Consider the following 20,143-nt stretch of genomic DNA (forward strand, 5'->3'; position numbering starts at 1 on the left):
ACAACTATAATATAGAATTTTAACCACAATATATAATTTTTTAATAACTATTTTGTTCAATAAAATAACAATATTGTAAATAAAATTATGACTATCGTTCAAAAATATATGTAGGACATGTTGGAGAAAAAACTTCAAAAAAATAGATATTCTAAGACCCTTAAAAATTACGAAACTATTGGTTCTAAAGCCAAAGTAAAATTTGGTTCGTGTATATTTAACAATTATTTTACATTAAAGATAAATAAGAAAGATAAAAAAAATATATTCAGACCTTATCTAAGATTTAATTCATTATTTTTTTCATTTTGCTCATTATGTTATACATAGCTTTTAATAATAAAAATAGCAATTTTTTTTTTGAAACACCGAAAAAGAAAGTTTTTATTATTAAAATTTTTCGTTATACAGAACAATGAAAATAATTTTAAAATTGCCTAACATAATATATTTTTATAACACATATCTATATATACGTATAAAAAAATATAAATATCAGACATATAACAAAAAAATATAGGAAAATACGCCCGGGACGACCCTAGTAGATAGATATATAAATGTGTGCGTTTTTTGAGAAACCACAGCATTTCTATTGCTTTCGCGGAATTCATATTAACAATTTATATCTGTGAGACATCGAAAGTCATGTGCGTTTTTGTTAACTTGTTTGGAAAACCGCAAAAAAAAAAGAAGCAACTACTATGTGATTGGTGACATTAAAGCGTTTTACAGTAAAGTTTCGAAATCCGCAGTGAAATCCGCGAATTAAATATCTCCATTCATAACCATAAAATCAAAATGTAAGGAAGGCAAGGGAAGAGAAAAAACTCGGTACAACTAATCTCATAGCCGGTTACGAAACATTGATATTAAGCTCCCAAAATTGTTGAAGAAAATTATATTGACAAAAGTTTTCACAAATTTTTTTATAACCTCCAAATTTGTAAAAAAAAAAAAAAATTAGCTTAAATTTTCAATACATCGCCTATAACCCCTTAATTCTCACGGCAGGCCCTGAACCTAATACTTGTGAGAAAAAGCATATAGCAAAACTCAAAAATATTTCAAACTCGTCTCCACTGTAATTATTGTCCTTCCGCAGAGGCAATGGCAGGGGACGACGATTATCAATTTATAGAATTACCACATCATATATTTAGTTAGAGCATGATTAATGGAAGGTTCTTAGGGTGGGGTTCTTATATTCCGTTAAGAACCCCACTCTACCCTAAGAACTCCCTATTTATCATGCTCTTACAGTTATGCGTAGTCTTTAACGTGTTGCTGATAAAAGAATACTGATGTTTGATGGCTAATGGCTAATGGCGGCTGTGTTGTAGTTATATATCATCATTCTGTTTTTGATTCAGCCTGCACATAGATGCGCTTTGTTAAAGATTTGTGTTGTCTTTTCAAAAGAGTGATCATGTTTAGTACCTGCTGCATTTTCTTTAACGACTTGTTACTTGCTCTTTTGTTGTTTTACCTGATCTCGAATGCATACGAGTTCCTCCTATTCGTGCAACAAGTAAAAGTATAAAAGATTTGGACTCTGGACTTTGATAGTAATGGTAAAAGAAGATGGGAAAAGAGATTTGTATGGTTGTGTTAAAAAAAGAAAAGAATAAACACCTTTCCATGATATAAGTTTACATTTTTCGGAAGCTAAACTCATGACTTGGTGACAATCAAGTTTAACTACAGACTCAAACATACATGCTCACAAGTCACAAACCAAGAGCACCTAGAGGCGTTTTCCCCTGACCAGCCTCAAAGTAAAAGACCAACATAGCAAGCATCGCCAACCTAGAGTGCTTAATCTCCGCCACTTTCAACCTCTCCAGTTTCTCCCTATCCGACTCGTAAACACCGCCACGCGTCTTCCCAGCCAGACCCAACGGATCACCGGGATACTTAGCGAAATTCTCTGCTGTCCTCGACCACGGCGTCGCCCACTCAACGGACTGAGAATCCGGGTTGAAGAAGTCGACCCACCGTTTGCTATCCACCCAACCCATGAGAAGCAGCTGCGTCCCGAGTAGTGACCCGAACGAGAACGGCGCGTGGATCAGCTCCGGCTTCGAACCACGGCACGCCGCTCCATGCCTGCCCGACGAAGATCCCGAGAACCGCCGCCATCGCCCACCGGCCGTGGATCAGCTCTGCTTGTCTGTACCATTTCAGAAAAGCCGGGTCTTTTCCGAGACCCAATGGGTCGAACCCGAAATCTCCGGGTAGCCTGTCAAAAAACAATTCATATTGAACTAACTCATAAAGTTCTAAACTTTAAAAAAGGATTCACTTTACAAAACAGAGCTACGAGCAAAATGATCGTTCAGGAAACTAAGAATCATCATTGTCGATTGTTAATGTTAAGTAACGGAGAGAATTGAGTTTATAGACTTACGAGCCATCGAGCCATTCAGGGTCGAGGAAGTTGCCGCCGCCTTTAACGGCGGGGATCCACGATTTCTTCGGCTGAGAAGCGGCGGCAGCGGCGACGATCAGAGTTTTCCGGCCAACTCTCGCAGCTCCAGAGGTTACACCGCTTCCTAATGCGACGGCACTACTCTTGCCTCCGGAGAGGAACGAAGAACAAAGTCCACTGATCACAGCTCCGGAGACGGCCGTTGCCATAAGATCTCTAATATGTCTCCTCTGCTTTTGTGTGTTTTTTTTTTTTGAGCAAAAAGAAACACAGAGAGGAGATTTAGTGGGGACAGTAGATGATGAGAATGAGAATCTCAGAGGCTGTCGTGGATAGATATCTGACCAATTAGAAGAGTCAGAAACAACTTCACCATAATCTACATCACTCACACTTGTCTTCTACTTGCCAACTCAATATTTTCATTTTTTCATAAAAATTATCTGATCTAATTTAATGGATGAAAAATTGAAAAAAAAAAAAAATTACAGATAAAGTTACAATTTGATTTTGCAATTACATAACAAAGTCACTTTGTGCTTAGAAACCACTTTTTCATGACTAAATACCTAATATTTCCTTTTAATAAGAATCTCATTTATCAAATGAAAGAATATCTTTTTTGTTCATACACCATATACATTTTCTATCAATGTTTACATCCGGTTTATCTCATAAGAGCAAAAAAATCCACAATTTCTCTAGTTTTGTGCCTTCCAAGCAGGGGCGGAGGCAGATAATTTTTTTGTTGGGAGCACGAGTAAAATTAGTCAGGATCAAACGTATATTTGATCAAAACAATAGGGATGTATTAATTTATTCAGTAATTTACATGGAATTTTAAAAAGTTGTTGGGGGCAAATGCCCCCCTCTCATACAATGTGGCTCCACCACTGCTTCCAAGTGGGAAGTGACCCATAATGAAAAAGTCAAAATGTGAGTGATACTGCACTCAGATAATAAGTGTGGACACTCTACTTTTTGGAGGCAACTAGAAAACCTAATCATGACTATAATAGACTTATTGGAACGCCAAATCACAGGCAACCATAGATTTTATACTGTTTGTTGTAGCAGGAGAACATCTTCTTCCACGGTTCCACCGCGGATCATCGACCCAAATCCGTCTAAGGCTTTTAAAGGTAAGTATTATGTTGAAATTTGGATTGAAAAAATCATAATCAGCCTGTGATTGGCTGGTGGTGGTGATAGAATAACATGTATGATCTTTGTTTGAACAGTTGAAGCTCCACTGTAAATCATCACTATGTTTTGTATTAAACGTTTCTGCTTCGTCATGACTATCGTTTCTGCTGCTCCGCTTACGGAACTGGAAAAGGCAGTGAATCATCTTATTGACGTGTTTCATAAGTATTCCAATACAAGTTCTAATCTCATTGAGTAAGTAACTGACTCTTCTTTCGATAGCTCCGTTTAGTATCATTCCAGCTTCTCTCTAATATAATGTTTCCTGAACAGCCCTGCAGGAATAGAGAAACTTTGCTCAGATTTGGATGTCTCTCGTACAGATATCAGATTCTTGATGCTTGCTTGGTACTTTACTATTTGATCCATGGAACATTTTCTTAATATATAGTTCTTTAACAACAATTACATTTCCCTAAAACAACTTTGAATCTCACATTGCAGGACAATGAAAGCTGAGAAACAGGGCTATATTACACATGAAGAGTGGACAAGAGGCCTTAAGGCTTTAAGAGCTGATACAATTGATGAACTGAAGAAAGCCCTTCCCCAGCTAGAGAAAGAGGTTCAGAGTTCTTATGCTTTCGTTTTATTTTTCTTATATTCGTTGTCATCTTCTCACCACTCAACCATGCTAACGCTTTTTTTTTTACTGTCTCTTTAAGGTCAGGACGCCATCAAATTTTGCAGATTTCTATGCTTACGCCTTTCGCTATTCTTTAACAGGTAAACATTATATTTGTATGTCACGGCTTATTTATCACCTTTCTGTGTTTGTGTGATGTCTGTTTACTTCTCAATTCAGAGGAAAAACCGGAGAGTACAGATATAGAGACTATATGTCAACTCCTAGATACCGTCATGGGATCTACATTCCGACCGCAAGTTGACTACTTTGTCGAGTATTTAAAGGTCTGCACACTCAATAATCTCATACTTTCTCATGTCCCGAATATTTAATAATCACATTCTAATTTCATGATTTGTTTTTTTTTTTTATGTTTGAAAAACAGATCCAAAAGGACTACAAAGTCATAAACATGGATCAATGGATGGGCTTTTACAGGTTCTGCAATGAGGTGGTATGTTTCCTATTAGTTCCCGGCTTGGCAGTTTCATCAGCTAACTAGTAACATTTACAGATAAGTTTCCCGGACATGTCGGAATACAGTCCAGGGCTTGCATGGCCGTTGGTCCTCAACAATTTTGTGGAATGGATTCGTGAAAAACAAGCCTGAAAAAAGCTTTAACACATTGTTCCTCAAGTCTTTGCAGGATCGTTGGGCTCAACAAACAGATTCAGCAAAATTTTATTTCAGTTTTCTTCCTTTAAAACTTTATCAGCAAAAATACATTTCGTTACATGTGATTTCACTTCAAAAGAGGGGAAACACATTATGTTCTCAAATATTATATCCAGTTGTGTTACTATCCAGTGTTTGAATTGGTCCAATGTTGCAACATAATACACAGCTAAAAAAAATCTAGTATACGATGAGAGAAACAGATTGGTTGTATAAGCTCTTCTAAACTGGAAACATAGGGACAAAGTTTGCTTGCTGTACACAAAATATTTATGTTCTTGATCTTTATTTTTACTAGAACATAGATGATGACAAAACAAATTTACATCACTGGAAAACCAGAAAGAAATGTGCAAATTTTACTTGGATAACCAGTAGATGAATATGAGAAATGTGCATACAGCCGCAACGAGTGAAAGAATGATTGTATCCATGGACTTTTTCCTCTTTATAGCTGACAGAATAGTGTTCACCTGCAGTGGGTTTAACCATAGTATTGCAGAGTGAGGTACATAGCCACACAAAAAGAAATCAAAGAGCAAAAAACAAAAGAGAAAGGAAAGGTCTTTGTACCGTGGGTAGACGACTCGTGACATTGCTAAGCTTTGAGTTGATACCTCCAAAAGTTGAACGTTGAAACACAAGTGTACCGAGTGTTGCCTGGGCTTGTGAAATGACACCATCCATCTGTACTACCGTTTTATATAATAGTCAGTTCACATAAGGTGTGTGTGATATACAGCTGTAAAGTCTAAGCAAACGGTACCTGCGCTGTATTGCGGTTGATACCCACATGTTCTTTGAGCAGTGCTTGTTCTGTCGACCCATCCCCAGCTTCTAAGTCTAGTCTAGTCCGATCAAATTCTTTAAAGTCCTCAAGAAGTGAAGCACGCTCTTGTTTCGCTCTAAGACTGGAGCGGTGTCGATGAAACTCCTGCATTTTTGAGTTGAGTCATACATATACAGGAACAAGAAATATAACATATATTCCATTGAAGTGCAACTATTAAATGGAACACTACCTGTGTGAGATCTTGAAGGATCTCCTGATGCCGAGTTAAGGTATGAGAGACCATCTCTGAGCCACCAGAAGAAACCCATGCTTGCATCTGAGTATTAACTTGTTGAAGTTGCCTTAAAAGCAAGTCAATCCCAGCTTCGAGATCACTCTCTTCACCGTCAGACTTTGTGGAAACAAGTCTGCGGTATGAATGCATCTGCTCGTCAAGTTGAGCTTCAATTTTTCTAGCCTGTGGGATATTCAAAACAGAGCATCTTCATTTTAAGTATCATCAGGCGATTGCATATTAAACATTGCAGTTAAATCTAAAAGAACGATAAAACATCTCTGAGACTGAGAGCTGCCCCCAAAACCAAACCAAATATTCAAAGATCTCAGACGCTAGTGATCTGTCCTAAAGAAATATACACTAGCTTCTAATTAGAAGAATATTACCTGTTTCCGTAAATCATCCCAAGAGCTAGGAATGTCCATGGTTTACTATGAATCAATCAAAATCTCTCCTTTTTATATCAGATCAAGGTTTATTCTCCTCCTCCTGCTCGTAACCAAGCCTTCGAGTTCCCCCTCGAAGATGCGAGGCGAACCAATTGATTCGATTACGAGACAAGTAAAACCGGGTCAGATCGAAAGAGGAAGAAGAGAATTCGTACGGAGACGCAGACATAATTTTCTTCGTGTCGGTTCCATTTTTACGTAACCAGTAAGTAACTCCAGGATGACGAAGATTGTGGGCCCCTGATCCTCTGTTTCACCCCTCCCAATCGGGTTTCGGTTTTGTCTAATCGGATTTCGGTTTTTTTGGTTTATCAAAATCAGCTTCATTCGGGTTATATGAAAGTTCGGTTCTGGACCGGTTTGAGTTCTATCGGATTTGGATCGGGGTTAGTAAATCTTCAAAAAAACCAGTGGAATCCGATGTACTTTCGGATTCAGATCACAGTCGGTTTAAAAATACCTGATTTGTACCTACTTTGTAACCAAAACATAAGTAAAATCGTTTCTTCGATTTAAAATTACCTGATTTGTACCTACTTTTGTAACCAAAACATAAGTAAAAGAGAAATACCTTAAGATAGCACTAAAAAAATTTTGGTCACAAAAATAGAACACAAGTAGGAAAATGACCAAAATCTCTATTATTAAAAGAGAAGTACCCATAAAAAATACCCCTAAGTTTTCTAACTTATTTATACTTCCATGCCATTGAAAATAAAATTAAACTACCTATTTTAATGTTTGTTTTTTCCAGTTAAATTAATGAGTTTTTCTTAATCAAATTTAAACTTAATGTCATTAAATAAACCTACATATTTTAATGCTTGTCTTTTTTCAGTTAAATTAATGAGTTTTTCTTAATCAAATTTAAACTTAATGTCATTAAATGAACCTAAAAATACATCATATTTAACGTAGCTTATTACGTACGAGTACGACCCAATAATGAACTTGAATTTTATTTTTACAAAAACGTGAATCACTTGACTTATGTAATATTTAAAATATATTAACTACAATATAACAAATGCATATAACCTACCTATACTTTAGTTTGAAATGACCATGTTCAAGTTTTATATAGTCAACTTACATCATGCATCGATCGATGTACAATATTCAAACCACCTATAGTTTTCGTTTTCTTTATAGGATGTATCAACCAACCAATCATCCCATTGATTTTTTAAGTTTTATAAAAAAACAAATCAATAAATACAAATTCAAAATCCAATATTTCTATTAATCAAAACAAAATATATTCAATGTCGTTTCTTTAATGTACCTATTAAATATAGAAACTGTAATCATAATTACACTAATTATAAGAATATATTTAATTCCAACCAATTGATCTATTACTTCGGTAATTGATTTGCTTGCAGAAGAGGAAACAATAAATTTAAAATTTATAAGAATATAAAGATTTAGAGATTCCAACCAATTGCCTATATTTGCGTATGATTTCCGCATAATAAGCTTCAAACTGAACATTGAAAAAGATAGAGAGATTTTTTTTAATCTTTTACCGACACAAACTTAAACAAAACGAAGAGTTAAATGTAATTTTTTTTGTTACACTTCCCGGAAAAAAAACGGTTACAACATGGGCTTTCATAATATAACATTTTAACATATTAATGTTATGGACAAGCAAAGACTATAAATAATTTATTATTAATAAAATTATGAAATTATTTACAATTTGATGACTAATTCATCGTCCTTTTTTATATGTTAATTTTTTCATATAAGTTTAAAAATCATTTTATTTTCTTTTTACATGTATAACATGTAAAAATCATATTTTACATTAATAACCATTGTTTTTATATATCGTTTACAATTCTCTAATTACGTCTATTTGTTCATTTTTTTTATATGATATCGAATATTCATCATAAATAGATGGTTTAAGATGCCAAAAAAATTATTTACTTGGTGAATATAATACATCAAATATTACAAATACATTATTTAGTTAAATAAATAACCAAAAACCGAAAATTCAAACCCACGCGGGTCAGGGTCTAGTGTTTCATTAAAGAGGTAAATATACACTAGGATTAACTAATCCAAACCTTATGGTGTACAGTAAGGGGTGGGAGCTTGGGAATGAGGTTTAAAATTTTATAAAATAAAAAATAAATATTAAAAATTTGTAAATAAAAATTTTAAAAATAGTTTCAAAATTATTTTCGAATTAAAAAAAAAATTGAAAAAAATAAAAAATTGTTTCGAAAAAAAAATTTCAAAAAAAAAATTTATAAAAAAGTTTGAATTTGAAAACATAAAATCTAAAACTATAAAAAAAAATTATATTTTTTATTTTTTTTATATCTAGGGTATTAGTGTCATTTTACCTATTAGATGAAATATTTTGGTTATTTTCCTCCTTGTGGTCTATTTTTATGACCAAAACTTGAAAATGGTCTATTTAGAAGAATTGCCCTAAATAAAATCGATTCAAAAATAAGAAAGAAACATCAAATATTGTTGGGGGTGGATTTACATCCTCCCTCAAGGCTCATTAAGACAATGAATTAGGCGCAATTTGTTAGGAAACCCTAGATATCTTTCTTCTATATTAAGAAGCTAGCTCCTTATTAGAAAAGACTCTTTTTTCCATCTAGATCTAGAACACATCCTATAAGGATTTTATACATTTTTTGATTCATTTTACACTAGAAATCATTCTTGTAATGCAATATTTGATCAATAAAGTCTTTGGATGTTCTTTTTCTCATATTGATTCTATGAAGATTTCTCCAAAACCTCAAGAATCTAATACTTATCCTTAGATTCTTTATTGTATGATTCCAACAAACATCACCAACAAATACACCGTTTTTGGGTCAAACAGTTGGCGCTAGAAGGAGGGGGAACAAGGAGAACTATCTTCAAAGCATATCAAACTTGGGAGAATTCAGATCTCTCTCTCACGGTTACTCGTCATGGATAGCTCTCTCGCAGTTACTCGGCGCAAATCGTTCTCTCGCAGTCGCTCGGATCTATATCTCGCGGTCATTCGGCTCGCTCTCTTGCCGTTACTCAACACAGATCGCTCTCTTACGGTTACTCGTCATGGATAGCTCTCTCGCAATTACTAGGCGCAAATCGTTCTCTCGCAGTCGCTCGGATCGATCTCTCGCGGTCACTCGACTCGCTCTCTTGCAGTTACTCGGCACAGATCGCTCTCTTGCGGTTACTCGTCATGGATAGCTCTCTCGCAGTTACTCGGCGCAGATCGTTCTCTCGCAGTCGCTCGGATCGATCTCTCGCTGTCACTCGTCATGGATAGCTCTCTCGTAGTTACTCGGTGCAGATCGTTCTCTCGCAGACGCTCGGATCGATCTCTCGTGGTCACTCGACTCGCTCTCTTGCAGTTACTCGGCACAGATCACTCTCTTGTGGTTACTCGTCACAGATCGCTCTCTCGCAGTTACTCGTCTCGGATCGCTTTCTCGAAGTCACTCGGATTGCTCGCAAGTCTCGAGCATGACGTGATACCGCGAAGACACGTCCACCCGTGGCGATTTGATTGTGATGGTTCGCTCATGGCGCTACGTTCATGATGATGTCTATGGCGACTTGTCTTTGGCAGTTTGGCGATTGACGCTTCATCCATGGCAACTTGCTCCGGTGGTTTAGAACACTGTCCTCACAGATCGTTCGCGCAACCATCCCGGAGTAAGAAGTCTGATCGGAATCAGAAGTATGTCGATGACAGCTCGCCCGAGACAGTCTGTCTATGACACTTCATCTATGGCAACCTAGCCATGACGGCCCGTTCATGACAATCGTATGCGACATGGGTATGTGCCTAGTTCATTGTCTCATAAACCCTATTCGTAAAATTCGCAGAGATCGGTTTCATCTCTCTCTACGAACTTGGGGGGCTTACTGTTGGGGGTGAATTTACATCCTCCCTCAAGGCCCATTAAGACAATGAATTAGGCGCAATTTGTTAGGAAACCCTAGATATTTTTCTTCTATAAATAAGGAGCTACCTTCTTATTAGAAATGATTCTTTTTTCCATCTAGATCTAGAACACATCCTATGGATTTTATACATTCTTTGATTCACTTTACACTAGAAATCATTATTGTAATGCAATCTTTGATCAATAAAGTCTTTGGATGTTCTTTTTCTCATATTGATTCTATGAAGATTTCTCCTAAACCTCAAGAATCTAATACTTATCCTTAGATACTTTATTGTATGATTCCAACAAACATCACCAGCAAATACACCGTTTTTGGATCAAACAAACGTGATCATTCAAAATTAAACGACAGGTAAACATAGTTATTGATAGAAGAAAAAACAAATAAATGAAAGCATAAAACAAAGACAAAGTTCTAATGAAATGAAAAAACATTATTCAATAAAAACAAAACCAAAATTTAAAAACTTCAAGCTTCAACCACCACCTTCAACCATCAACCATCAACCTTCATATAATAGATAATTATTTTAGATGTTCAATAATATCTTAGTATATTTTAGATACATATTAGGAACTGAGATCATGTTTGGTACAAGTTTTTTTTGGAATTTTGAATGTTTCGGGTTCTATCAGATATCCATTTAGGTTCGGGTTCGGTTCGGATAATATCCATAACTCGAAATACCATAAAACAAGATCCATTCGGTATTTATGTCGGGTTCGGATCGGTTTGAATTCATTTTTATCGGATCGGATTCGGTTTGAGTTTTCGGGTTTATTTGACCAGCCGTACTATTCTGTATAAACGCTAGACAGTTGACCCACATGTTCTTGTCAAACTTACAAGTGGGCACGTGATATACACATGTTTGGGCCTAAAAGACAATATATCCAATTAGTTATCAGGCATCCCGGAAAATTCATCAAACGGCGTTAGAAAAACCCATGGACCAGTAAAAGCCCATATACGTGGCCCAGCTCTGCAACGATACGTCAAATGTTTTTATTTGGGTGAAATTAGGGTTTTTTAGTACTGTGACTAGTTAAAAGTCTTTCCTCACACCTTTCTTTCTGCTGCAGCCGTCTTCGTCTCTGAGGTACGCACGATTCTAATCTGGCCCATGTATTTGATTGCCTGATCTGTTACAGTTTCCTAGGAGACTGATATGATTTGGTTTATATTGGGCAGATAACAAAGGGCTTTTAGTTTAAAAGGCATTTCAAAGAGACAAACATGTCGGGGTAAGCTCTGAATAAAGTGATAACTAGGATTTAAAGTTTTCGTTTAATGGATTTAATTAAATCTAAATCTATGTTTTTAGTTAGAGGCACTTGATGAGATACAATGTAGATGTTTTGAATTTAGTTTCTTTTTTGTCTGAATCGTGTTTTATTTATTTATTTATTTAGTGACGAGGCTGCTGCTCCAGTTGTTGTTCCTCCCGTTGCTGAGCCAGCGGCTATAATCCCAGAGGACATGGACTTGTTGACTGCATTGGAGTTGACTCTTAGGAAGGCCCGTGCTCATGGTGGTGTTGTTCGTGGTCTCCATGAGAGCGCTAAGCTTATCGAGAAGCGTGTTGCTCAGCTCTGTGTATTGGCTGAAGACTGTAACCAGCCAGATTACGTCAAGCTTGTTAAGGCTCTCTGCGCTGATCACAACATCAACTTGCTTACTGTTCCAAGTGCCAAGACCCTCGGCGAATGGGCTGGTGTAAGTCCTTCAGTTTTTCTTAATATTACTGATTCTCCGTATATGCGTACTCGGTATTAAAAGTTTTAATCTTTGATGTCGTTTCAGCTCTGTAAGATTGACTCTGAGGGTAATGCTAGAAAGGTTGTTGGATGCTCCTGTCTTGTAGTCAAGGTATGTACATACTCTTTTCTTTGCTTTTCAATCCATGTCAATTGGAAATGTCTAATCCATACAGTTAGTTTTGGTTTCATTTACTTAATGTGTGTTCTGTGTGGTTGCTGTTTCAGGACTACGGTGAGGACACGACTGCACTCAACATCGTAAAGAAGCACATTGAATCTAATTAAGTTTTAAGAAGCATTTGGAATCTCGATTTACAAATGTTTTTTTTTTTTTAATCTCAAATCCTCGATGCTGTTTTCTACTGGTTTTGATATTTAATATGTTAGCAGACACCTCTCAAGATTTGTTTGGAATATAAAAAAGTTTTGCTGTTATGTAGTCTCTGACTCTCTGCTCTTCTAGTGCCCAATTTACTTCTTGAGTTTCTCTTTGCCCAGTTTCATTAGGAGGTGATAATTATATTTTGGGGTGATATTGAGGTGATAGATTCTTAACAAATATATAAACAAAACATGTTGCATCATCAGTCTACAAAATCGATTGTTTTGTCAGTAATATTACAGTCCATCCATATTAATTTCACATCATATTTTTCTATTTTGATTCATGCTGTTGCTATGTTTTTTACACGAATGCAAATACACATTCAAAATTTCAGTTTTTGTGAAGTGAAAAGTTTCGAAAGAAGGGCGGGAAGAGCCGGAGACGACCCCTAGCTTCGCACTGGTTAGCAATTCTGGTATTACAAACAACAATGCATTATGTTATGTGTAGAGAGTATATACACTCTACTAATTTATGATTACCAAAAAAAAAAAGAAAATTGATTACTAGCATAAACAGATGAGAAACACATGTTTCAGATTCAGATTTGTCTCCACATCCTTGACTTTTGTCAACACTTTTCACATAATAGAATTATAAAAACTTTTTTTTGATAAAAAAAAAAAAAGACTTTAACGTTTTTTTAATTATTTTTAAGAGTTATTTATATCTTGGTACCAGTTCGTTAAGCAGTTTGTTGCATGTTGATATAAAAAGCGCATCAGACTCGTAAGACTTGTCACTTTCTCGTCTTCTCTTGCTCGAACGACTTGGAACTTGAGACGGCGACGAGAGAGGGCTTTTCCGTACGGAGAACTCGTTTTCTAGGGTTTTTGTTGGAGAGATGGGTCCTCTTGTTGTCGGAGAGACCGAACTTCGCGAAGCACTCCTCCAGGCTGGAAAAGATCTCCTCAACTCTCCTTCCTCCACCGATGCGATCTTCGACCTTCTCAATGTACGATTCGATTAGGGCACACGAATCGATTAGGGTTTCTTCTTTCTTGCCGATTCGGAAAAAAAGATTTGATTTTTGCTGCTTGTTTCTGTTCATTGCTTCGTAAAGTTGAAACCTTTTTAGGGTTTATGATGTTTTCAATCATTATGCAGAAAGTTGAGTCTCTGCTCCTCTCTGTTGAGCAAGATCCTATCGTAGAAGTGAGGAACGCCCTGAAACCGTCGATGCAGGCTTTGGTGTCTGCTGATCTCTTGAGAAACCCTGATTCTGATGTTAGGGTTTACGTTGTCTCCTGCTTAACCGATATCATGAGGATTACTGCCCCAGAGGCTCCTTACAACGATGACCAGATGAAGGTTTGTGTTTTTGCAGTTGTCTTTGTTAATGTTAATCTTCATATTCTCTTATGGCATTCTCTGGCTTTACAGGAGGTCTTTGAGGTGACGGTAGAGGCCTTTGGAAAACTTGCGGATGCTTCCTGTGAGAGCTATAAGAAAGCTGAGGCCGTGCTTGATACTGTTGCTAAGGTCAGATCATCCTTGGTGATGTTGGACTTGGAGTGCGATGACCTTGTTCTAGAGATGTTTCGGCAGTTCTTGAAAATCATCAGGTAGAACCGTAGAAATAGAACTTTGAGTTAACAGTGCTCAGTTAACTCTTATGTTGGTTTATGTAAGGCTGATGGCTTTTTCCTTTGTGCATAGATTAAGCCCGGACTGTCCTCAAACGGTACTTCTTTCCATGGAAACGATAATGGTCACAGTTATAGATGAAAGTGAAGAAGTATCCATGGATTTGCTCGAGATTCTCTTGGGTCCTCTCAAAAAAGATAGCCTGGTGAGTTTTTCCTAATTCATACTCAAGTCTCCAAGCTTTTTAATAGAGTTTGGATTTGATCTTTCTTGTCGTCATGGCGTAGGATGTCTCACCAGTGGCTTCGAGGCTTGTGGAGAAGGTTCTCATTAGTTGCGCCTGTAAGCTTCGACCGGACATCAATGAAGCTTTGAAGTCCACAGGGACTAGCTTGGACATGTATTCTCCAGTAGTTTCGTCAATATGCCAAAGGGAAGCTGCTACTACTGAAGCTCAGATCATTGTTAACCTCAAAGAAACTGAGGTATTCTTAGTGCCTTGAGCTCTTGGTTTGATTGTTTATACAGTAGTTTTGTGGTTGAATCTTGATTTTTTTTTTGTTTTTTTCAGGGAGAAGGAAAGATATCAGAAGAACAAGTAGTTCCAAGTGATTCATTGCAGGTACTTTACTTGTGAAGCTTTTTCATTGTCAGTGTTTAGTCCCCTTTCATATTGTTTATTGCCTAACCAATGTCTTGATTTAGGAAAAACTGGATTTGGGACTTTCTCCCAAGGGTACTAGGTCCAAGAGAACTGCAAGAGGTGGAACTCGAGTCAATGGAGACGGTTTGAAACAACTTTTGAAGCAAGGGCAATCTGAAAGTACAGACGTAGAGACTGAATCAGGGTCTACTAGGAGGAGGCGGAAACCCAATTCTCTGCTGAATCCTGAAGAAGGCTATTCATTCAAGACGTCATCAAGCATAAAGAAGGTGCATGAAAAAGAACTTGGGGCTGCCAAGAAAGCACCTTTGCCAAGTAAAGTTGGTCAAACGAAGCAGTCAGTTGTTATTTCTCTCTCACCCTCGAGTAAGGCTAGGAAGGGGTCACGGAAACGGAGCAGGAGTAAGATGGAAGAGACAGAACTTGATGCAGGTTCTGTAGCCACACCAGCATCAAAGAAACAGATTGTGAAGAAAGATGATGCTGAAGAAGAAACAGATCTTATGGAAACTGACCTTGAAAAGCCTGAAGATAGCGCTAAGTCAAGTAAAAAGGAGAGAGAAGAGAAGGGTTCAACGAAATCAACTGCAAAGAAGCCACTAACAGAATCTAAAAAGGAGAAAGCACAGAAGGGTTCAGCGAAAACAGCTGTAAAGAAGCCACTTGCAGAATCTAAAAAGGAGAAATCACAGAATGGTTTAGCGAAAACATCTGCAAAGAAGCCACTTGAAAAATCAGTCCCCTCAGATGCTAAGAAAAAGAATTCAGAAGGTGAAAGCATGGAGTCATCAAAGAGCAAGGTAGTAGATTTGATGAACCATTAATTTTCTTGTCAATATATGATACTCTAGAACTTCCTTGCTTGCTTGAACTCATAATTGGATAAAATGTTCAGAAGAAGAATTCTCGTGGAATGACGCCTCCGACCAAAGAATCTGAACAAACTCTCAAGAGCCATCCCAAGAGGAAACGGACAGCTAGAGAGGAAGTGGTGTGAATTTTTTTTCCTTCTCTGTTCACTCTTATGAGGCTTTGATTTGTCTCGTGTTTTCATATGGTCTATTCTTCCTCTTTGCAGGAGTCCAATAAGAGTGAGCATGGTGAGGAGTTGGTTGGTAAGAGAGTTAACATCTGGTGGCCACTTGACAAGAAGTAAGTGTTTTGCGTAAGATGTGAACTTTCGTTTTGGATACAGTGTGGTGTGATGAACGGTAGCAATCTTAACATTTATATTTTTTCACAGGTTTTATGATGGCGTCATAAAGTTCTATAGTAGTCTTAACAAGACGCATCAGGTGAATTTCTCTAACTGCTATTTTCCAAATTCTCACTTTGTTTGCATAATTGTTTCATTTGAAATTTTCATACTGTTGTTCTTTGCAGGTGCTTTATTCGGATGGGGAGTCTGAAGAGCTTAATCTTAAAAAAGAACGTTGGGAGATAATCAGTGAGGTGAGATCTTTCCTACACTGTGCTCCTCTTTATTCATTAGCCAATTTTTCTCAAAATGTTTAAGCAGGAAAAGGAGGAGACTGATCTACCTGATTCTACTCCTTTATCTGACATGTAAGTGAAACGTTTCACAGTTTTTTTTAACTTAGCCGCTTTGGCATCTCTTTAGTCTTGAGTTTTTTTACTTAATAATGTAGAATGCGAAGGAATAAAGCGAAGAAGAGGAAAACTGAGTCTATGCATGTGGAGCTGAAAAGTTCTTCAGAAGTCAGGTGTGAATTTTTTCTTACAATAGTTATAGTTATAGGTGGAGAAGGCTTGAGTCTTGAATGAATAATCTCACATTAATGGAATATATAGATCCTCGAAGAAGAAAGACCTTGTAACAAGCTCCAATAAGCAAGGGAAAGCAACCAAAGATGCGGTGAAGGGTGGAAGCAATGAACCAGAAAGGAGGGAAGAGATAAATATACAGTTCCCAAAAGATTGTGATGAGAAGGAAGAATCTGAAACTAAGGGTGATAACGGTTTGAAAATAGGGGAAAAATCAAATGCAGAGCCTGAATGTAAAAGAGATCACCAAGAACCGCCTGAGGAATCTAATGCAGAAGCCAAGTCGGATGGGGAAGAGCCTTAAGTTTGCAAACAAGTTAACTGCAGAAACTGGAAATGATGGTGAAGAGCAGGAGGTAGAAAAAGAGGCAACCGCAGAACTTCAAACTGATGGAGAAGAGCGAGAGTCGGTGAAAGTGCCAAATGAAGCCAAGTCTGATGGAGAAGATCTAAAGACTGCAAACAAGTCAACTGCAGAATCTGATATTGAAGGAGAAGAGCAGGAGGTAGAAAAAGAGGCAACTGCAGAACCTCTAACTGATGGAGGAGAGCGAGAGTCAGTGCTAGAGCAAAATGAAGAACCGGAAACTGAGGTACAAGTGCGAGATTCAGCAAAAGAGCCAGCTGCAGACACAAATTTGATTAAGGAGGATCGTTCTGAGGAGAAGGAGACTGGTAAAGTCGAAAATGAAGCTGAAGAAGAGGTACAGAAAATAGTTGAGGAACTGGAAGAAGACACTGATAAAGCAGAAGGCGGGACTATTCCCGTTTCAGGTTGATAGATGAACAAAAGCATTTTGTTAATTCAGAGAACGATGTCGTTATTGTGGTGTACCTATTAACTTTCTTGTTTACTGAAGCTGCTTGTTTAGAGACGTAGTGTTATTGTTAGTAAAGACTTCTGGACATATATGTCTTATCAAGGAACTAGTTTGATGCGATGTAGGCTCCTCGCAACATTCTACTATGCATAAAACCAATAACCAAAAACATCTATACAACGTTAAACACAAGAACACATCACGTTAAGGTAGCTAAATCTCGTTGTGTCAAACACATCTCTTCAAGCAAATAACATGGGTACTACTCAAACACCGACAATTAGCTTTCAGAACTGCATCTACGCAACAGTCTTCTTGGCCTTGGTTGTTGTCTCTGCATCTACGCAACAGTCTTGGAATCTGAAGCAGCCTGTGAGATGGTCGTTTGTAAGACCAGCTGCTTGCATGAAGGAGTAAATAACCGTTGGACTCACGCTACGGAAGCCTCTGCGTACAAGATCCTTGCTTATAAACTCAGCTTTCGATGTCTTCACGGGGACTTGTCGTTGATACCTGAACTGGCTCTGTGTAGGCTTGTTGCTCACAAAGTTCCACATGTACTTCTTAAACGATCCATACTCAGCTATAATCTGGATGAAACAAGGAGTTGGCAGCGATACAAGTTATGTAAGATAGATCAGAAGCGTTTTGAGGTTTATATTACCTTGCGCACCTGGCGTGAGTTATCGAGGATAGACCTTAGCTTGACCTCTGAGAGTAAGGAGATGGCAGAGATTACCTTCTTCTCGTTCAGTTCGGAAACAGCAACTGGATCGAAGTCCATGAAAACTTCCCTGAGATCAGAGCTCGTATTAAACTCTAGTTTCTGGCTTGACATCAGAAGTAAGAAGTTAATGTTTTGGTTACCTGAGTAATTGCCTTCTGGAGAGAATGTCTGTCCAAGAGAGTTCAGATAGAGCACCAGAGAGACATAATAACTCGAAAAGCTTCCTACACAAGTTAACCAAGTGGTAAGAGACTCTTTATAATTAAACAAAGAGCATCTCTCATAAAAGTAAAATAGTTTGAGGATTGCACTTACTTGTCGTCATGAACAGGAACTCCCCATTCTTCGTCGTGGAAAGCAACATAACTCGGGTCTTTGCAAGAAAGAAAGTAACTATCAAGTGAAGCAAAGTGAGCAACATAGAGTAGTAGAAAAGGAGATTCTCACCAGATTTGGGCGTGATCCAGGCACATCTTCTCCGACCATCAGCGAAGCAATCACCGTTACTACCACCACCACCAGCAACTTTATCATCTTTCTCATCAACCAGCTTCCTTCTCCCCACCGCACACGCACCAACGGCGGAGGAGACAGACCCGCTTCGCCTCACAACCTTCTTACGGCTAGAAGAAGACGACTCGCAAGACGAGGAGGCGTCAGAGGAATACGAAGCGGTCATGGAGGCACTGTTCTTTCTCAGAAGAGAAGAGCAAAGAGACGAGCATTGCTTGAGAGTCGTCGTTGGTGAAGCCGGAGGATCTGGCTTCTTCTTCGTTTTCTCATCTTTTGACTCGATGGTGGTGGTCATCTTCTTATTCTCCAGCTTCATCCCCGGTGGTTTCCTCTGCAGCTTGTTCCCGGTCGGACCAAGAACCGATCTGAAGTCTCTCTCGCCGGAATCGGTAGACCGGAATCGAGGTGGAACCGACATTGAACCGATAAACGAAAGAATGCTCACAGATCCAACACTGAAAGCTACAAACTTTGCTCGATTCAGAGAGATTAATATCGAAAGGTCTACACTTTACAGCTCTGCATTAACAGCTAATGAAACTTTTTTTAGAATCATCTAGCAATCCACGCTTACGGTGTTCATGAGAGAAGAAAGTAAAACCACAGAGAAGGACTTGGAACAGTGACGAGAGAGCCCTTTTGACTTCAGAAAAAATAAAAGACGGAGCTTTTCTGATCGGAGACGAAACGAATCAAAAATGGAAGAAGAGGAGAGAAGAGAGCAAAGAATCGAGAAGAAAAGTTCGTTCACCAATCACTCCTTAACACGTAAGCATTTGGTTTGCTGTTTTTTTTTCTTCCCACCCGAGACGACCCGATAATACGATGGGCTTGATTACTGTAAAGTTGCTTATGTTAATAATCATCAAATTAATTAATGCGTCTCAGATTAGGAATGTTTGCTCGTGTAATCATGTCGGGATCAAGACAAAAGTTTTAATTAGTCCATCATGTAATATTTACGAAACTGCCATAACACATTACTATATGCTTATATTAAATTAATTATCTTTTCTCTAACGTTGAAAAATAGCACAAAATGGACCCACACACTTCGTCTCATCTTCTTCAACGCGTCTCAGTTCAGCCTTCTTGGATGGTGCGACACCCAGGGCCGGCTCAACCGATAAGGGTCATTAGGCAAATTATACGCAGATAATGTTTAAAATGTTTTTAAAATTTAATCAGTAATATTTTGTAATGAAAATAAAACTATGTACATATCAAATAATTTGGATTTTTTTTAATTTTATTTATTACAAGATATGAGCCGGTTACGTTGCAACGGGTTTTGTTTGATGTTTTAATTTAATAAAAATCATAAATTATTTTATTATAGTTTTATGATTATTTTTTGCATATGTTGTTCGAAATTTATTTTATAACTAAAACTCATTTTCAAATATAAGTTTAAGTTAATATTTGTATTTTATAATTATGGTGCATAAATGAATTGTTATAAACTTTGTACATATGATTAGAGAAAATACTAT

The 20,143-nt window shown here is 37.5% G+C and overlaps 4 protein-coding genes and 2 pseudogenes across 7 annotated transcripts; 3 read left to right on the forward strand and 3 right to left on the reverse strand.

The window, feature by feature from the left end:
• Positions 1 to 1,618: 1,618 nt before the first annotated feature.
• LOC106406234 lies at positions 1,619 to 2,717 on the reverse strand (annotated as a pseudogene).
• A 697-nt stretch (positions 2,718 to 3,414) lies between these two features.
• LOC106406235 (DCN1-like protein 4) lies at positions 3,415 to 5,072 on the forward strand. 2 transcript variants are annotated; one of them, XM_013846853.3, is made up of 8 exons: positions 3,415 to 3,573; positions 3,673 to 3,832; positions 3,911 to 3,985; positions 4,082 to 4,202; positions 4,303 to 4,363; positions 4,443 to 4,549; positions 4,651 to 4,719; positions 4,780 to 5,072. In XM_013846853.3, the coding sequence occupies exons 2-8, from the start codon at positions 3,699 to 3,701 to the stop codon at positions 4,873 to 4,875; spliced, it is 663 nt and encodes a 220-aa protein (XP_013702307.1). In that variant the 5' UTR covers positions 3,415 to 3,573; positions 3,673 to 3,698; the 3' UTR covers positions 4,876 to 5,072. The 2 variants fall into 2 exon arrangements, with proteins under 2 accessions (XP_013702307.1, XP_013702308.1); XM_013846854.3 differs by having other exon boundaries at positions 4,651 to 4,716.
• Positions 5,073 to 5,132: 60 nt separating this feature from the next.
• On the reverse strand, positions 5,133 to 6,680 carry LOC106406236 (Golgi SNAP receptor complex member 1-1). The gene is made up of 5 exons (XM_013846855.3): positions 6,398 to 6,680; positions 5,964 to 6,191; positions 5,708 to 5,875; positions 5,515 to 5,628; positions 5,133 to 5,414 (listed from the first exon to the last, which is right to left on the reverse strand). Exons 1-5 carry the CDS (start codon positions 6,434 to 6,436, stop codon positions 5,301 to 5,303), a joined length of 663 nt encoding a protein of 220 aa, XP_013702309.1. The 5' UTR covers positions 6,437 to 6,680; the 3' UTR covers positions 5,133 to 5,300.
• Positions 6,681 to 11,415: 4,735 nt separating this feature from the next.
• Positions 11,416 to 12,603, forward strand: LOC106402748 (40S ribosomal protein S12-2-like). Its single transcript, XM_013843533.3, has 5 exons — positions 11,416 to 11,507; positions 11,600 to 11,652; positions 11,821 to 12,124; positions 12,212 to 12,277; positions 12,394 to 12,603. Exons 2-5 carry the CDS (start codon positions 11,645 to 11,647, stop codon positions 12,451 to 12,453), a joined length of 438 nt encoding a protein of 145 aa, XP_013698987.1. The 5' UTR covers positions 11,416 to 11,507; positions 11,600 to 11,644; the 3' UTR covers positions 12,454 to 12,603.
• A 647-nt stretch (positions 12,604 to 13,250) lies between these two features.
• Positions 13,251 to 17,530, forward strand: LOC106406078 (annotated as a pseudogene). The gene is made up of 14 exons (XR_002660787.2): positions 13,251 to 13,508; positions 13,661 to 13,864; positions 13,937 to 14,118; positions 14,213 to 14,345; positions 14,428 to 14,625; positions 14,712 to 14,762; positions 14,846 to 15,604; positions 15,700 to 15,795; positions 15,883 to 15,956; positions 16,048 to 16,099; positions 16,188 to 16,256; positions 16,324 to 16,370; positions 16,454 to 16,528; positions 16,617 to 17,530. The product of XR_002660787.2 is annotated as a sister chromatid cohesion protein PDS5 homolog E-like (transcript).
• A 7-nt stretch (positions 17,531 to 17,537) lies between these two features.
• On the reverse strand, positions 17,538 to 19,526 carry LOC106406079 (DNA-3-methyladenine glycosylase 1). Of its 2 annotated transcripts, none has more exons than XM_013846668.3 (5): positions 18,585 to 19,526; positions 18,453 to 18,510; positions 18,278 to 18,361; positions 18,075 to 18,204; positions 17,538 to 18,000 (listed from the first exon to the last, which is right to left on the reverse strand). In XM_013846668.3, exons 1-5 carry the CDS (start codon positions 19,066 to 19,068, stop codon positions 17,710 to 17,712), a joined length of 1,047 nt encoding a protein of 348 aa, XP_013702122.1. In that variant the 5' UTR covers positions 19,069 to 19,526; the 3' UTR covers positions 17,538 to 17,709. The 2 variants fall into 2 exon arrangements, with proteins under 2 accessions (XP_013702122.1, XP_022564214.1); XM_022708493.2 differs by having other exon boundaries at positions 18,084 to 18,204; positions 18,585 to 19,435.
• Positions 19,527 to 20,143: the final 617 nt, after the last annotated feature.

The sequence above is a fragment of the Brassica napus genome, chromosome C8, assembly GCF_020379485.1.
Source record: "Brassica napus cultivar Da-Ae chromosome C8, Da-Ae, whole genome shotgun sequence".
Taxonomy (NCBI): domain Eukaryota; kingdom Viridiplantae; phylum Streptophyta; class Magnoliopsida; order Brassicales; family Brassicaceae; genus Brassica; species Brassica napus.

What these genes read in the sequence shown, in the direction of transcription:
- LOC106406235 (XM_013846853.3), top strand. Translation starts at nt 3,699, where the DNA reads ATGTTTTGTATTAAACGTTTCTGCTTCGTCATGACTATCGTTTCTGCT. An exon ending in CTTTCGCTATTCTTTAACAG is followed by an intron (nt 4,364 to 4,442) that starts GTAAACATTATA and finishes TTCTCAATTCAG; the next exon opens with AGGAAAAACCGGAGAGTACA. An exon ending in ACTTTGTCGAGTATTTAAAG is followed by an intron (nt 4,550 to 4,650) that starts GTCTGCACACTC and finishes TTTGAAAAACAG; the next exon opens with ATCCAAAAGGACTACAAAGT.
- LOC106406236 (XM_013846855.3), bottom strand. Translation starts at nt 6,436, where the DNA reads ATGGACATTCCTAGCTCTTGGGATGATTTACGGAAACAG. An exon ending in TCAACCGCAATACAGCGCAG is followed by an intron (nt 5,629 to 5,707) that starts GTACCGTTTGCT and finishes ACGGTAGTACAG; the next exon opens with ATGGATGGTGTCATTTCACA. An exon ending in TCACGAGTCGTCTACCCACG is followed by an intron (nt 5,415 to 5,514) that starts GTACAAAGACCT and finishes AACCCACTGCAG; the next exon opens with GTGAACACTATTCTGTCAGC.
- LOC106402748 (XM_013843533.3), top strand. An exon ending in CCCTCGGCGAATGGGCTGGT is followed by an intron (nt 12,125 to 12,211) that starts GTAAGTCCTTCA and finishes ATGTCGTTTCAG; the next exon opens with CTCTGTAAGATTGACTCTGA. An exon ending in GCTCCTGTCTTGTAGTCAAG is followed by an intron (nt 12,278 to 12,393) that starts GTATGTACATAC and finishes TTGCTGTTTCAG; the next exon opens with GACTACGGTGAGGACACGAC.
- LOC106406079 (XM_013846668.3), bottom strand. Translation starts at nt 19,068, where the DNA reads ATGTCGGTTCCACCTCGATTCCGGTCTACCGATTCCGGCGAGAGAGAC. An exon ending in CTGGATCACGCCCAAATCTG is followed by an intron (nt 18,511 to 18,584) that starts GTGAGAATCTCC and finishes TTTCTTGCAAAG; the next exon opens with ACCCGAGTTATGTTGCTTTC. An exon ending in ACTCACGCCAGGTGCGCAAG is followed by an intron (nt 18,001 to 18,074) that starts GTAATATAAACC and finishes TGTTTCATCCAG; the next exon opens with ATTATAGCTGAGTATGGATC.